Below are 15,964 nucleotides of genomic sequence, written 5' to 3' on the forward strand. Positions count from 1 at the left end.
TTCTTTAATATTTATAATTTACTTTAATTTTACCACCTTGGATCATTTTGGTAAATTCAATTGTAATTTTTATTTTATATATATATATATATATATATATATATATATATATATATATATATATATATATATATATATATATATATATATATATATATATATATATATATATATATATATTTAAATTCTTTAAATATGTGCAATGATTTTGCTTTTTCATACACATTTATAATATAAAGTCATAATTATTATAATACACATTCATAATATAAATTTATAATTATGATAATACACATTCATAATATAAATTCATAATTATTATAATACAAATTCATAATATAAATTCATAATTATTATGATACACATTTCTAATATAAATTCATAATTATTATAAAACACATTCATAATATAAATTCATAATTATTATAATACAAATTCATAATATAAATTCATAATTATTATAATACACATTTAATATAAAGTCATAATTATAATAATACACATTCATAATATTAATTCATAATTATTATAATACACATTCATAATATAAATTCATAATTACTATAATACACATTCATAATATAAATTCATAATTATTATAATACACATTCATAATATAAATTCATAATTATTATAATACACATTCATAATATAAATTCATAATTATTATAATACACATTCATAATATAAATTCATAATTATAATAATACACATTCATAATATAAATTCATAATTATTATAATACACATTCATAATATAAATTCATAATTACTATAATACACATTCATAATATAAATTCATAATTATTATAATACACATTTATAATATAAATGCATAATTATTATAATACACATTCATAATATAAATTCATAATTATTATGATACACATTCATAATATAAATTCATAATTATGATGATACACATTTATAATATAAATTCATAATTACTATAATACGCATTCATAATATAAATTCATAATTATTATGATACACATTCATAATATAAATTCATAATTACTATAATACACATTTCTAATATAAATTCATAAGTATTATGATACACATTCATGATATAAATTCATAATTATTATAAAACACATTCATAATATAAATTCATAATTATTATAATACACATTCATAATATGACGTTATAATTATTATAATACACATTTATAATATAAATTCATAATTATTATAATACACATTCATAATATGAATTCATAATTATTATATTACACATTCATTATATTAAGTCATAATTATTATAATACATATTCATAATATGACGTCATAATTATTATAATACACATTTCTAATATAAATTCATAATTATTATGATACACATTCATAATACAAATTCATAATATAAATTTATAATTATTATAATACACATTCATAATATAAATTCATAATATAAATTCATAATTATTATAATACACATTCATAATATGACGTCATAATTATTATAATAGACATCCATAATATAAAGTCATAATTATTATAATACACATTCATAATATGACGTCATAATTATTATAATACACATTTATAATATAAATTCATAATTATTATAATACACATTCATAATATGACGTCATAATTATTATAATACACATTTATAATATAAATTTATAATTATTATAATACACATTCATAATATAAAGTCATAATTATTATAATACACATTCATAATATAAATTAATAATTATTATAATACACATTATATAAATTCATAATTATTATAATACATCCATCGTAGAAAGCCGAAGCATTTAACGACCATAAAGATATGTACATAAAATCACGGTCTTAGTAAGCATCATAAACATGCAAAAAACATGAACAATTTAAATTTAATTTTTGTTTTTATTAACGATATTACTCTCGATCACTTAGGTAAGTGAATTTTAATATAATATACTATCGCTAACCATAAACAATAACAAAAATGAACAATATTTAAGAGATAAAAAACACGCACTTTCAGTTTTGGTTTCGTAGCCCAATGGTAAAATGTCTGGCTACAGATGACTTACTTGTGGGTTCGATCGTTGCGAAAGTTAAATCATGCTGGTGACATCTAGTTAGCTAAAAACACATTAACACTTTTTATGTACATAACCATATTAAATATATATATGTTTATAATTTGATTTTATGTTTGAGTGTTTTTTTGTTTCGGATATTTTCAATGATGTTGGATATATTTAGAATTTCGTAAAAAAATCAGCAAATTCTAACGGTCCCCGTCGAGAGGTGCAATATGCACTAGTATTGACATAATTAAATATCGAACCATTTTTTTGTTTGTTTATTCGGAAAATAATGAAAAGAGGATTTTGCCTGTCAATCATTAAGACTGTCTCTCTTTAAGAACTTGTTTTTGACGGACGACATATTTCAAAAAATGAAAACACACCTGGAGGAAGAAAAGTTGAGAAAATAAACTCAATTATTTGAGCTCTGATCTTCTCACGAGAATAAGAAAGAAATCGGATCGGCGTTTAGAAAAAACGAAGAAGATTTGCGAAGATTAACGTTTTGCCTCTTCAGCCATCTGAAGTGGCTCGATTGTTTGCTCAGCGTTATGATTCCTGTCAACAAATTCAAACATGTTTGAAATGAGGAAATGGAGGAGGTGAAGAAGAAAAAGAAGAAAAATTATGGCCGCCATTTTGTTTTGAAAACGAACGCGTTTAGAAGCGCCATTTTGTATTTTGTTGCTGTCCTTATGACATTGAATTAAAACACAATTGATAACTGAAATAACATTTTGTTTTTTATTTCCTCTGAATACAACTGGACGAATTAAATCGTGTTCATTCAGGCAAAAATCACAATTTGTGAAAAGTATGTTTGGGATTATTGTTCTTATCTTTCGTATTGTTATTATTATCATTATTATTATTATTCATATGGATCATCTCGAACTCGGGATTAACTGTAAAATTACAGACAAAACACTTTATTTAATCTACGGGTGTACCATGCCCCCATTTCATGAGCAATGGTCAGGATGAAGTCCTAAGTAATCCGCAATTGTATTCTGAGTATCGAACTTAATATTCCGAGGATTGAACCTTGAACCCTATTAACAACTGGATTTTGCGTAGTACTTTATCTATTACGCTATGGAGCCTGGCGTACAATTCTAGTATGGATTTTGAGAGCCTTAAACGTATGTTTGTATTTAGATGCACAACCTTACTACTTATTATAGTTCACTATATATATATATATATATATATATATATATATATATATATATATATATATATATATATATATATATATATATATATATATATATTTCAACTCATCTACACATCTCCCTTGTTTTTCACTGTCGCTAAACGCGTTGATTAAATGAGCTCACAACTGTTAGATGGGTCCAACCATTTCTGTAAATACCTCTGACCGTCAGTTTGTTACATTTTAGTTTGAAAATAGCAATTTTTAGTTTCCGACATTTCCGTCTCATTACGCTGACTCAAATATGAGAACCAGTAATATCTCTTTTAATGTTAGCTCTTGCAAGAATGTGCCGGTTTCTTATGAAAGGGTAGGGTACAGAGAATATTGAATTCACAAGTAGTCCCCAGTCGCATTTATATTCTGGTTACGGGAAGATGACATACAGCTCCTAATATTCCAAAATGGTTACCTTTTAGCACTAGCCAGGCTCCACGTTTCTTAACTTCGGTGATCTAATGAGAACCGGTGTGTCACCGCAGTTATGCCGTACATGCAAACCCAGGGATCATTAAAATCCGTCCCCTCGTTCGTCTATTAATGATTTTGTTCTGATAGCTAAATTGAAAAAAAGAAGCTACATCGTATGTTTTTTTTTTATTGTGTGAATATGGTTGAATAAACATATGAATGTAATAAACTATTTTGTTCTCATTATTTAAAATTCAACTGAACAATTCAGATCGGATTCATTCACGTAAGATTTTTTAACATCAATGATTTTCCATTCAATTTTATAAGGGGTGTTGGATTCTTTGAGCGACCAAATAGTGTGGCTAGTGGTGTGTCATATCTCTTTTCAGGGTATTTGAAGGTGGGGTTGTGTGCATATAGTCTCTGCTTGACGGTACCCTGAGTCATCCCGATGTAAATTTCTTCTTTATTTTAGTTATTTCCAGGAATGACTTTGACCTGGTAAACAATAAATTTAACTGTGCAGCCTCCTCCCAGAGGGCAAGTATCTCCTCTCCTGCATAAGCAGTGGGGGGTTGACGTGTTTATTGGGATTGGGGGTTTAGAGGTCAGGATAGAGCCGACTGAGGGACTGCAGAAGTAGCTAGCTTTGATTGTGTTTCTGTTAAAGATTTGACGGAGTTTGTTGGTGGGTGGAAAATGCTTATCTATTAGAAGGAGAAATTGTCCACCAATGTTGCACTTGTATTCTCTCTCAGTGTCAAGTAAAGGTAGATAGACAATTCGTCTTAACTTTCGGAAATCTTGTGTTTTGTATTTAAATATAAAAAAATGAAGTTATTTAAAGCTAACAATAGTAAATAACATGAAACAGTTTTTGTTAATTTTAAAATTAGTTATTAATAATGAATATTATTTTATAGAAAAACAAAACACTAAAAAATGAGTGGAATTGTGTTTCCGTTTACAAAATAACAGACACCATATCTCTTTTATAATAAAACTAGCAAAGCTACTCAATATTGTCTGAGACAAAAGTACAATATTTTTCTCTAGAACTTTCCTACTTTCCTGTTTTCCTGTTTTCACCCACGCTCTCTCAACCTCCCTCTTTATTCTGCACCAAGCCCATTCATCTCTCTAGACATTCACACATACAACTCCTTTTTACAGATTTCCCGGGGAATGAGTCGACATAAGGGAATTAACTTCTTCATAAAAAGAGTTACTTCACTTTAGTTAGTACATCAAATTGTTGGAAAAGGAACTCCTATTCCCAACATGAATAAACTTGTGTCAGTTTAAGATAAAAGAATGAATATATCTTTTAATTTTTAGATATTATTTATACGAGGCAACGCCAATCAATAAATACCAAATTTGTATGGAGTTGTTTTAGAATTTTTAAGTTTTAGCCGGACATATAAACATACACACATGCACGCAGATCACTACTCCTTATATTGTAGACTAGCAGGGGTATCCGGCGTTGCCTGGCCGTAGAATAAAATTGTGACAATGGGGGCGAGGGGTGGCGTTGCCTAGCCGAAGAAAAAAGAATGTGAAAACGGTGGGGGGGCATTGCCCGGTTGGAAAATCCGCTTAATTATGATAAATTGCGACAGCGCGGGAGGGGGCGTTGTCTGGTCGTAAAATACGCTTAAATATGATATTTTAATTTATCCAGAAAAAATTGTGAGTTTCCGGTCGTAAAATCCTCTGTATTAAAACATGTGATTTGGGTGCCATCACCCAGAATTGAAACCGAAAGTAAAAATAAAAACAGATAAATTAAAATATTTGCATAGGAAAAAGTTCTAAATATAGCTAAATGAAAAAAGGTTATAAATTGTTAAAAAATAATTTAAAAAAAAAAGTAAAATAAAGTTACTTAAACGTGGCATTCGTTCAAAACAGATCCGAATACTTAAAAGGCAAGTATATAGTTGATCTGCTTAAATTTAGTTTCATTGAATTAAATTGTCGTCGAAGCATTTCAATTCGAAATTCGTCAGCTTCATTTTGTTATTAATATTTTTATATGGTTTTAGCGTCCCAGTTTGTCGTATGCAATAATGAATTAAATAAGTTTTAAACTAAAAAAAATGCAAATGAAAGAAATTTTGTTTTTCTTTTTCTTTGTTTTAATTAAAGAATCGTAATTGGATTGGAATTTTGTTTCTTTTAAATAAAAATTTCATCTCCAGTTGATTTAAACCGCTGATAAAAAATCGAAATAAGGAAATTGGATATTGTTTTAATATAATTTTGTTTTAATATAATTAGCCACCGGTAAAAACGTTCCCCGTAAATAGTACAAATTACAAAGTAACCTTGTTTAAATTAAAAAAAAAAAATCACCATTAGGCATGCGCGAACCTTAAAACTAATCGTTATGAGACACCATTCAAGCATACCGGTGATTACGACATCACGTCGAAAATTCTTGTATCTAAACTAATTCAGAGAGCAATTATTGACGCATGCGCAGATGTTTAAATCGTTAGAAAAAGACGATTTTAGCTGACCCCCCCCCTCGAAATAAAACGACATTGCTACACGAATAATTGACCATTTATTCTAATTTTTAGATATTATTTGTCCGAAAAATCGCTTTTTCTAGCGATGCGAGTGAATGCGTGTACGATGCGCATAAAAAAAGTTTTTAGAGGACGTACGAACACACATGCGCACTTACACACTTAACCACAGACGTTTTAAATATATATAATAGATTATAATCACGTCTGCTCTTTCTATTCTCATTAGTTTCAGTTCAAAAAAATATAAAACGAAAATTCCACATTTCCAAAAATTCAAAGATAATTTATTGGTGCAACTTTTTTTTAAGGAAGACGATTTGACAAAAAGCGCGGAAAAACGCCATGATTGACTGATCACCAATTCTTTTGTTGTGTTCTTGCTGTTGCTGCTGCTGCTGCTGCTTATGTTGGTGCTACTGCTGCTGCTGGTCTTACTTGATATGGTTAGTGGTCGATATCGTTCTTCTTTAATCCACACAAACGCCTGAAAGTTTGGCCGTTCTCTCGGAACCACTTATTGGAAACTGTTAATGAGAAAAATTCTTCGAGTTCAAGATGAAACAAAATAAATCTTTGGCGATTTGGATATGAAGTGTTCGATTTACATAACGCGATAAACGCCATTTTGAATTTTTTTAAATTACCGCCAAAAGAGTGTTACATTTGCTCACCCTAAACATATATCATTTCGTTTAAAGTCACGTGATATTCTCACTTGTTTAAAGTCACGTGATATTCTCACTTGTAATTAAAATAAGCTTTTTTGAATGAATTTTATAATTGAAATATTCGTATTTTTAAAGTCTAATTCCTCCACTATAAGAAATTGAATTTTCAGTGTTTATATATATATATATATATATATATATATATATATATATATATATATATATATATATATTGAGTAAAATGATTGATAATTTATAATAAAAATTAAAAATCGGTTTCAAAAGGAAGAACAAACAAAATCAATAAATTGTACGATCGTTTCGGAAACGATGTTTTTATTGAGACAGACAATACGTCTTTGACAATAATTTTATCATTTGGTTTTATAAAACAGAGTCTCCTCATCAGCAAAAAGAGTGGGTGGGGGTTTAAAGACACCAAAAATAAAACTAGGATTTTTTAAGTAAGGCATATATATATGGAAAATATTTAAAAATATAAAGAAAAACAGTTACTTATTTGGATGTTGATAAACAAAGTAAGATAAAATAAAATGAAACAAAATCGGGTGGAAAAGTAAGGTTAAGAGGGGATATCTTTAATATTTCTAATAAAAAATATATATACGTTTTATTCGCCCACCTTTAAAGCCCGTAAGTATAATCGTCAATCCATTCATTGGGATGTTGTTAAATGTAGTTTATGAATGGTTGAAATGGTGATATATACAAACTTCAAAGGAAACGCTAATAAAGTAATATTACCAGTTTAAAATCGTTGTAACGCTATATTTGAATTTAACTTAAATAATTTAATTATAAAGGGAGATAACTGGCATTTTTGAAAAATGATACTCAAATAGAAAAATAAAGAAAACTTTTATTGTTCAAAGGGAGGTAACCACTAATTACTTATAAATTAGTTATTTTTTTATATAATGTTTTAAACATAGTAATATTAATAAAATCAATAATAGTAATACGATGAATCTATTTAGTAGTAATTAAATAATAATATTATTTATAATAATAACTATAATATTTATAGAACTAATATTGATAAAAATAATAAATAAATTCACAATGAAATCGATAATAAAATAAAATAGAAAATAATGGTAAAATATCAAATAAGATAATAATAATAATAATAATAATAATAATAATAATAATAATAATAATAATAATGATAATAATAAACCTATAATAATAATAGTTATTAAGTTATAAATTATAAATTTTAAAATAGATTAGTAATAAGAAAATTTTATGATTCATGGTGGCTTAAATTTCGTCTTTTAAGTTTAACAGAATGGATTTAGTGTCATTATATTTTCAAATATTAAGGGCTTCATATCTACAAAGTGCGCAGAATTTGTCCCCCACCATATATGCTTTATAAGATCCTATTATTTCCACTTTTAAATTGAAGGGAATACGCCTAGCATTAAGTCGCCAAATATATTTAGATAAAGAAGTCTGTTTTTCCAAGGAAAGATTTTTGAAGGAGTGCTTATGCGTGGAGATCCTGTGTTTAATGTCCAGATGTGGACCCGAAATAAATTGCATTTTGTTTAATATATTTGTTGTCAGCTAGATTAAGAGTGGTATTGGTATGTAATAGGTTTGGTTGCATTTGATTGGTAGATTGGTTAAAGGGGGTGTGGTTATTGATTTACTGTGTGGTAGAGTTAGTCTGTGAGAAGTGATTTTTATGGTTGCTATTAACATAATTTATATTTGGGGTTTGTGACACTGTGCAGCTATAAATCATATTTTTTACTTTGCAGATACCTTGTAAAGGATATTAATTTAATTATATATATATATATATATATATATATATATATATATATATATATATATATATATTAATTAAAAGGGCGACTTTCTAAGTAAATAAAAAATGAGCTTCGAGGCGGGGCCAATATTACCGTATGTATCGCTTGAAAAAACAACAATAACAAAATCTAAATTTATAAGCGATAAAAATAAACAGTATAATTTATCTAGAGATTATGGCCTAACGGTTAAGGCACCGGACTGTGGTAAACATGGTCTGAGGTTCGATCCCTAGAAACAGTTGAACTACGCTGACGAGAGGTAATGATCTCGAAACACGCGTGTACGTAGATTACTGTTTTAAAAATAATAAATATATATATATTATTTTTAAAACAGTAATCTACGTACACGCGTGTGTGTGTGTATATATATATATATATATATATATATATATATATATATATATATATTATTTTTAAAACAGAAATCTATGTACACGCGTGTTTCGAGGTCATTACCTCTCGTCAGCGTAGTTCAACTGTTTCTAGGGATCGAACCTCAGACCATGTTTACCACAGTCCGGTGCCTTAACCGTTAGGCCATAATCTCTAAATTAATTATACTGTTTATTTTTATCGCTTATAAATTTAGATTTTGTTATTGTTGTTTTTTCAAGCGATATATATATATATATATATATATATATATATATATATATATATATATATATATATATATATATATATATATATATATATATATATATATATATATATATATATATATATATATATATATATATATATATATATATATCCAAGCTTGAGATATTCAAAAGTAGGAATTAACGAATTAGACGAAGTTGTTAGATAGTGCTTGATAACAAGAGCAAAATATTTTTATTTATTAAAAAGTAAACAGTTATATTTGGTCGCTACAAACAGCCATCTGTTTCAGTCAATGGGACTTCATGAAGCGACCCTGAACTATCTGACGCTAAAGAGAAAAAAGGCTTTTTTTCTTTAGCGTCAAATGGTTCAGTGTCGCCTGATGAAGTCTTATTGACTTGAAACAGGTGGCTGTTTATAGCGACCAAATGTAACTGTTTACCTTTTAATAAAATTATATATATATTATTATTATTATTATTATTATTATTATTATTATTATTATTATTATTATTATATTATATGTATATATATATATATATATATATATATATATATATATATATATATATACGCCTATAAATTCATTTTTTGTTTGTTTTTTTTACACAGTAGTCACCACTTATCAAGGCCCGGAAGCCACTCAGGGGTAAGGGTTATTGCAAGTACATTACGTTAGTGTGGAGATTTGATGAAGTGTTTACTTAAGGGGGCGGTTTATTAGGAATTCTTAACGTTGGACTTGAAGACATCCAAGTTGTAGTCAGGTGGGAAGCAGGCAGACGGAACAGAGTTCCACAGGCGTGCACTTCTAAGAAAGAAGCTTTGTTCATGGAATCCGCGTTTTGATTTAGGCACATATATAGAGTGGGGGAAATTTTTCACAGTGGATTCAGCTAGACGGGTGTTTTTCGTGAAAGATTGGCGAGGGGGGACCAGTGATTGGAGTTCAGACGAGCACCTGCCATGGAAATAACGATAAAACAAGGATAGGCTCGCAACGTCTCTTCTGTGGGAGAGAGGTTGCAGGGTAGAGAAAAGGGCATCCCCCACTAAGCCACGAAGTCTATTTTGTACTCTGTCAAGGCAGGATGGGCTGTTTTTAGCAGCTCCTGTCCAGATATGGCAACAGTATTCCATTCTTGGACGTACTTGGCTTTTATATAGATAGAGAATTGCATCAGTAGTGAGATATCTTCTGGAGCGGTAGAAGGATCCCACCATCTTTCCAGCGACCTTGGCAACAGACTTGATGTACGTGTTCCATTTCAGATCAGGAGTTTCTTTTATGTGTATTAATATTCATATTAAAAACCCTATTTTCTATTTATTTAAAAAGAAAATACAATTTTCTCATATATGGGTTGTTGAATTGCATTCACTTGCAAAATATCTAGCTAATTTGCATATTCTTTTAAACATTCATTTTAATTAATTGCTTATTAGTTACTTCGGTTTTCTAATGGGATGATCATCTTTAGTTAACTTTTACGTGTAATTATATTCATGTAGATATTCTATATGATTTATACTTGCATAATATTTCCGTAAAAAGTTTATAGTAAACACAAAATTGTTTCCACATATATTCATGTATACATATATATTTTTGTTTCACAAAGTTTTCCTACCAAACTCCTCCTAGAGTTTTTGGTTTACAGACATGAAACTTCATATATAAGGTATTTGAATCCATGCAAAACTTTATATTTGGATTTTAGCCCGGAAAAAATCCGTGCAAAAGTGTGAAAATTAAAAAATAAAATGAAATTTGTCAGGTGAAGGTCGAACGCCGGCATTACGAATGCATAACGTAGTAGCTATTGGTTCATGTTTTAATTTTTAGCCTTGCAGTAAACATGTTTTCATAGCCCAGTTATTGACGGCAGAGGCAAAACAAATCGTGAGCTGAACGTTTTGGTTTCGATTCTCGGTGGTGGAGCATGAGTCTTTTTTTTAAACTTTTGAAATCATTACTATATATTGCATCCAATCTATATATTGCATCCAATCTATCTATCTATATATATATATATATATATATATATATATATATATATATATATATAAAAGTGAAAATTCCTGTCTGTCTGTCTTTTCTCTATGGTAGTTAAGGAAGACTATTATACAGAAAGGCATTACTTTACATATTCACTCTTTTTAATATGTACATATGCACATAACCTTATGAACAGTACATAGGACCCGAGCAAAGCCGGACGGAACTGCTAGTATATATATATATATATATATATATATATATATATATATATATATATATATATATATTCACACATATTAACACATATTCATCTCAAGGAACATTGCCACTAGATGTAAAGGATGAATTAAAGACCAGGCCTACTGGAACACTCTCAGTAGGAAGTTGGGCAGCAAGATATCTGTTCGCATTACATTTAAATTTCTGCACGTTAATACAGTCGGGGAAAAGGAAGCGGGATGAAATTCCAAAATCTAGCAGTTGGAGCTCTCTGGCCTCTATGGACAGCTAGAGTGAAGGGAGGGGATTTTGCTGATTTTGCTAATTTGGGTTAGTCGGGGGTATTTACGTCGATGGGGTTCTAGTACGACGAGTTCGTCGGAGCACATTCCATTAAAATACTTCTAAGTGAATTTTTTTTATAATCTGCAAAATGTGCACAAAACAAGAAGCATTAGAGCAGCTCCATTGACATTTTTTAGTATGACCACTTCAGGCGATGTGAAATAAACTAAACCTTCTCAGAGAAAAAGTAAAACCTGGAAAGGTGGACATCCTAGGAGTGAATCACAACAGCAACACATACCATCGTCGGACAGATTGTCGGGGACGTTATTTCGGCTGGTACGGATAGATAGAATGTGTTAAGAGAATTAGTAAAGAGAATAATTTTGAAAATGCAGCAGCGTAAGATAGAAAAAGAAAATACCGTACTCACCCCATTTAGAGCCGACAACGACAGGGCAGCCTGCGTGTTCAGTCCGTGGGTCGTTAAAGTGCTTCTTATTATAATTATACCAAAATGCTGCGGCACCCTATGGAAATGAAGAAAAGGTAATTCATGAACAAGCGTTATAAAAGAAAAAAGATTACATTTCTGAATTTTTCAGATGAGGATTGCTTATTCGTATTATTAGGATTCGTCAGACTACTGTTTTCCTTGAGTGTTATTTCACAACGTTTCGGTCGATGTAACCTCCGACCTTCTTCAAGTCCGCAAGAACGCGTGATGCAGTGGTTAAAGTACTTGGAAAAATCCAAAAGCGATATTCTCCTGAATGATGACGGTTCAATTCTCAGTGTGAGCGACCGAAAAATACACTTGCAGAATTACTTAGGACCTCTATCCAATCATGACTACGGAACGAGAACGTGCTACTCCTGTGATTACATAAAGAGTTCGGTTCAAAATTTCGTCCAAATGTCCGATTTCGAAAGAAACATTCCCGAGTTCGACAAGATACACCTTAAGTAGGTCGTAGGTTACATTGACCGAAACGTTCTGAAAATGACACTCAAGATGAGAACAATAGACAGAAAAGAATAGAGAGAACGAATTATTTTACATCCATTCACAAAATGATATCTACACATAGAGGAGGGATACATTAGCAAGTATATGCAGAATAATTAAAAGAAAATAATGTACAACCAAAATACTTTTTATTCCTTCGGTAAGAATTGTCTCCCTTTTGGGAGTTAACTAACCTTCGTATCTTCACATTGTTTACTTTTGAAGTTGAGAAAAGACTAGAAAAGAACCCCCCTTCAACGAACATCTTTTCAACTAGATTTTAGTTTCAATTTTGATTTTAGAGTTGTATAGCTTTCGCATTTTAAACGTGAAAAAATATTAAAATATGAATGAGATAAAAGATTTGCGTCAGTATTTAACTTTTCATACATAAAATAGAGGGTGTTCCAAAAGTCTTGGGTGAATTTCAAGTCCTCACATCTACTTGAGTGAGAAAGAGTCTGATGATATCATTTTCCAACAAGTCCTTATATCTGCTTACCTATGAAACAATGAATGGTAGGAAGATCAAAGTAGTGCCATTTTAAAGCCAAATGCATTAAGCTTTTTGTAAGGCTATTGATTTTTTTCATTTACTTTTCAGATCCAGTAATGGAGTTCACTCAACCAAAAAAAGGCGTTTTGTGTGCTTGAATTTGCAAAAACTGAATCACGGACAATGGTGGGACGCATTGGGCAAGAATTGGACCATCGGTTTGATGTGTGTCATGTGACCAACGGTGCTAACACTGAACATCTTTGAAAATTCCATGAAAAACTTGAGATAACAAGCTTTCTGAATATACCAGATGCGTTTTTATATCCTTAATACATCTTGAGATATTCAATGTCTAAATGTGCTCAAGACTTTTGGAACAACCTGTATTTCAAGAATAATGCTAAATGCCACAAACCAAAACTATTTCCTCAAGAATTTCAAATGACAAAAAAAGAAAAATGGATTTGAGTAGAAAGGAAATTCAAGAAATATGCAATTCATAAAGATTTACCAGATGCGTTTTATATCCTTAATAATTCTCGAGATATTTAATGTCTAAATGTCGCCAAGACTTTTGGAACACTCTGTATTATTATTTCTAATGACCGAAAGAAAAAAAACATCCCCATTGCTTTTTATCATACAAGGATTTCTTTTCGCATTAATTTTAGGCGGTGAGGTAAGTCTAATGTGGTTATATGCTTTCTTGCTTCCTTTCACCATTTAAAAGTAGTCTCGTTTGGGGTTCTAGTAAAGTGCGTGTGTTTCTCGTTTTGTACCCTTCGGTTCATTCCAATCTTTAAACTCGAAAACTCATCAGCCATCCAGAAAGAATAAAGGAAACAATATGCAGGCACAAATCATCTGTAATATTTAAGGAAATATGTCTAAAATAAAAATGCTGCACCTCTCCGCACATATATATGAATAAAAAGGTCCTATTCTTGATCTGTGAAACATTTTTAAAACTGTCATAGCTTGCGTATGTTGTTGCTTTAACTAGCGAACATTATAAAAGAGAGCAAAACGTTTACCTTGACAACAGGTACCCGGATATTAATTTTGGGGAAAACAGTTGCGCCACCCAGCGACACGTCAGAAAGCTGAAAAGATAAAGATGACGCAAGACAGAATTTTACAAAAGGGAAAATTGCAAATGAAATACAAAGAATAATATTTATTAATTTCGTCGAAATGAAAACAAAAATATAACTATTAACAAAATTGTAAGACCACTTTGATAAGATATGATTATTTCCATGTAAAATGACTTTTTTTATGCGGTGACTTATTTTTATTGCATTAAAACATTATTACTACATGGCTGGATTGCCTTATCAATTTATGAGCTTTTTCAACAGATGCAGAAAGTGTATGCAGTTATCTTTGTTATCTTAAACATCATTTATTTTAATCACTATCCTTTCTGCGAGCTTCTGATTTCTGCCCATCAACGACTACTCTTATGAACCTATCAGGAAGAAATGATTTATTAATTGAGAAGACCTTTTTCAGCTATAAGTAAATGATATGACTCAAGACAAACTGAGAGTAAGGGTTAGGGTTAGGTTTAGGGTTAGATTAAATAACAATTTAAAGATACATTTCATTTCGCGAGGAGAACATTTATTCTTTCTCCCAATGGCCTTACCAAAAGTATTTTTGCCACAAAATTTCTGAATATATATATATATATATATATATATATATATATATATATATATATATATATATATATATATATATATATATATATATATCATACTAAAAGTCTATGGGTCTTGTATGTTTGCAATCAGATTTCCGGTTTTCAACATCCGGTTGCGCATGCGTAAATAGCAACGTCTTCAATCCGTTATTCCAATTCCGGAATTTTTATATCGCTTTTAATACAAACAATTTCATTTAATTTGATCAAATAGTTTTTTGTTTTTTTTCAACACTCCTACTCCCTCTGTTTTCGTTACGTACGCGAGAAATCTTTAATTCATGTCATTATAAATAAATAATTTTATAAAATCAACCGTAGTTTTTTTTTTTTTTTAACGGCTAAAAACATTCAACTTCGTGAAGTCTGTCGCAGTTTCAAAGAAAACACCTCTCACTTTCACTCTCATAGATTTCAACACTCCTACTCCCTCTGTTTTCGTTACGTACGCGAGAAATAGTTACGTGTATGTGTGAGAGAGAGAAAAAGGTAACCGATGTAAAACTGGATAGAGTTATCCCCCTTAACTAATGCAGACCTTTTTACTAGAGGGCGTTATTACAAAAATATTTCTTTTTCTTCTTCCCATGTTTTTTAAAGTCGTCTGCTTACATTTCCAAACGGAAAGCTGAATCGGTAAATGCACACATTTCTATTACATTAAATAGTGTTTTCCTTTACACAATGGGTACTGAATGTTTGCTTAAATTAAATGAAAAAAGTTACATTTTATTTTCATTTTCTATTTAAAAAGCCATTATTAACATGTGGAGAGTGTTTTTTTTATTATTCTGTACTTTCAACTAACAATTTCATTTAAAAGATGATATATCAAAATTTGAATTTAACTATAATAAGGATTATGATACCTGTTCAGTGCATAAGTATGACCAACCACTTATAATTCAGTGAC

General features: G+C 29.6%; 1 protein-coding gene across 3 annotated transcripts in view; it reads right to left on the minus strand.

Moving 5' to 3' along the window:
* Window positions 1–6,470: 6,470 nt before the first annotated feature.
* The window catches only part of LOC145292220 (prolyl 4-hydroxylase subunit alpha-1-like), an 89,597-nt gene continuing 80,103 nt past the window's right edge, over window positions 6,471–15,964 (minus strand). For all 3 annotated transcript variants that reach the window (XR_013869569.1, XM_080138541.1, XM_080138542.1), the window contains exons 12-14: window positions 14,378–14,446; window positions 12,269–12,365; window positions 6,471–6,732 (exon numbers count right to left, since the gene is read on the minus strand). Coding sequence is in view for 2 of the 3 variants with exons in the window: in XM_080138541.1 (XP_079994667.1) it covers window positions 6,653–6,732; window positions 12,269–12,365; window positions 14,378–14,446 (246 nt within the window). In the remaining variant the exon portion in view is untranslated. The remainder of the gene's footprint in view (window positions 6,733–12,268; window positions 12,366–14,377; window positions 14,447–15,964) is intronic.

Source organism: Euprymna scolopes, chromosome 13 (genome assembly GCF_053919585.1).
Source record: "Euprymna scolopes isolate OS-2025 chromosome 13, ASM5391958v1, whole genome shotgun sequence".
Taxonomy (NCBI): domain Eukaryota; kingdom Metazoa; phylum Mollusca; class Cephalopoda; order Sepiida; family Sepiolidae; genus Euprymna; species Euprymna scolopes.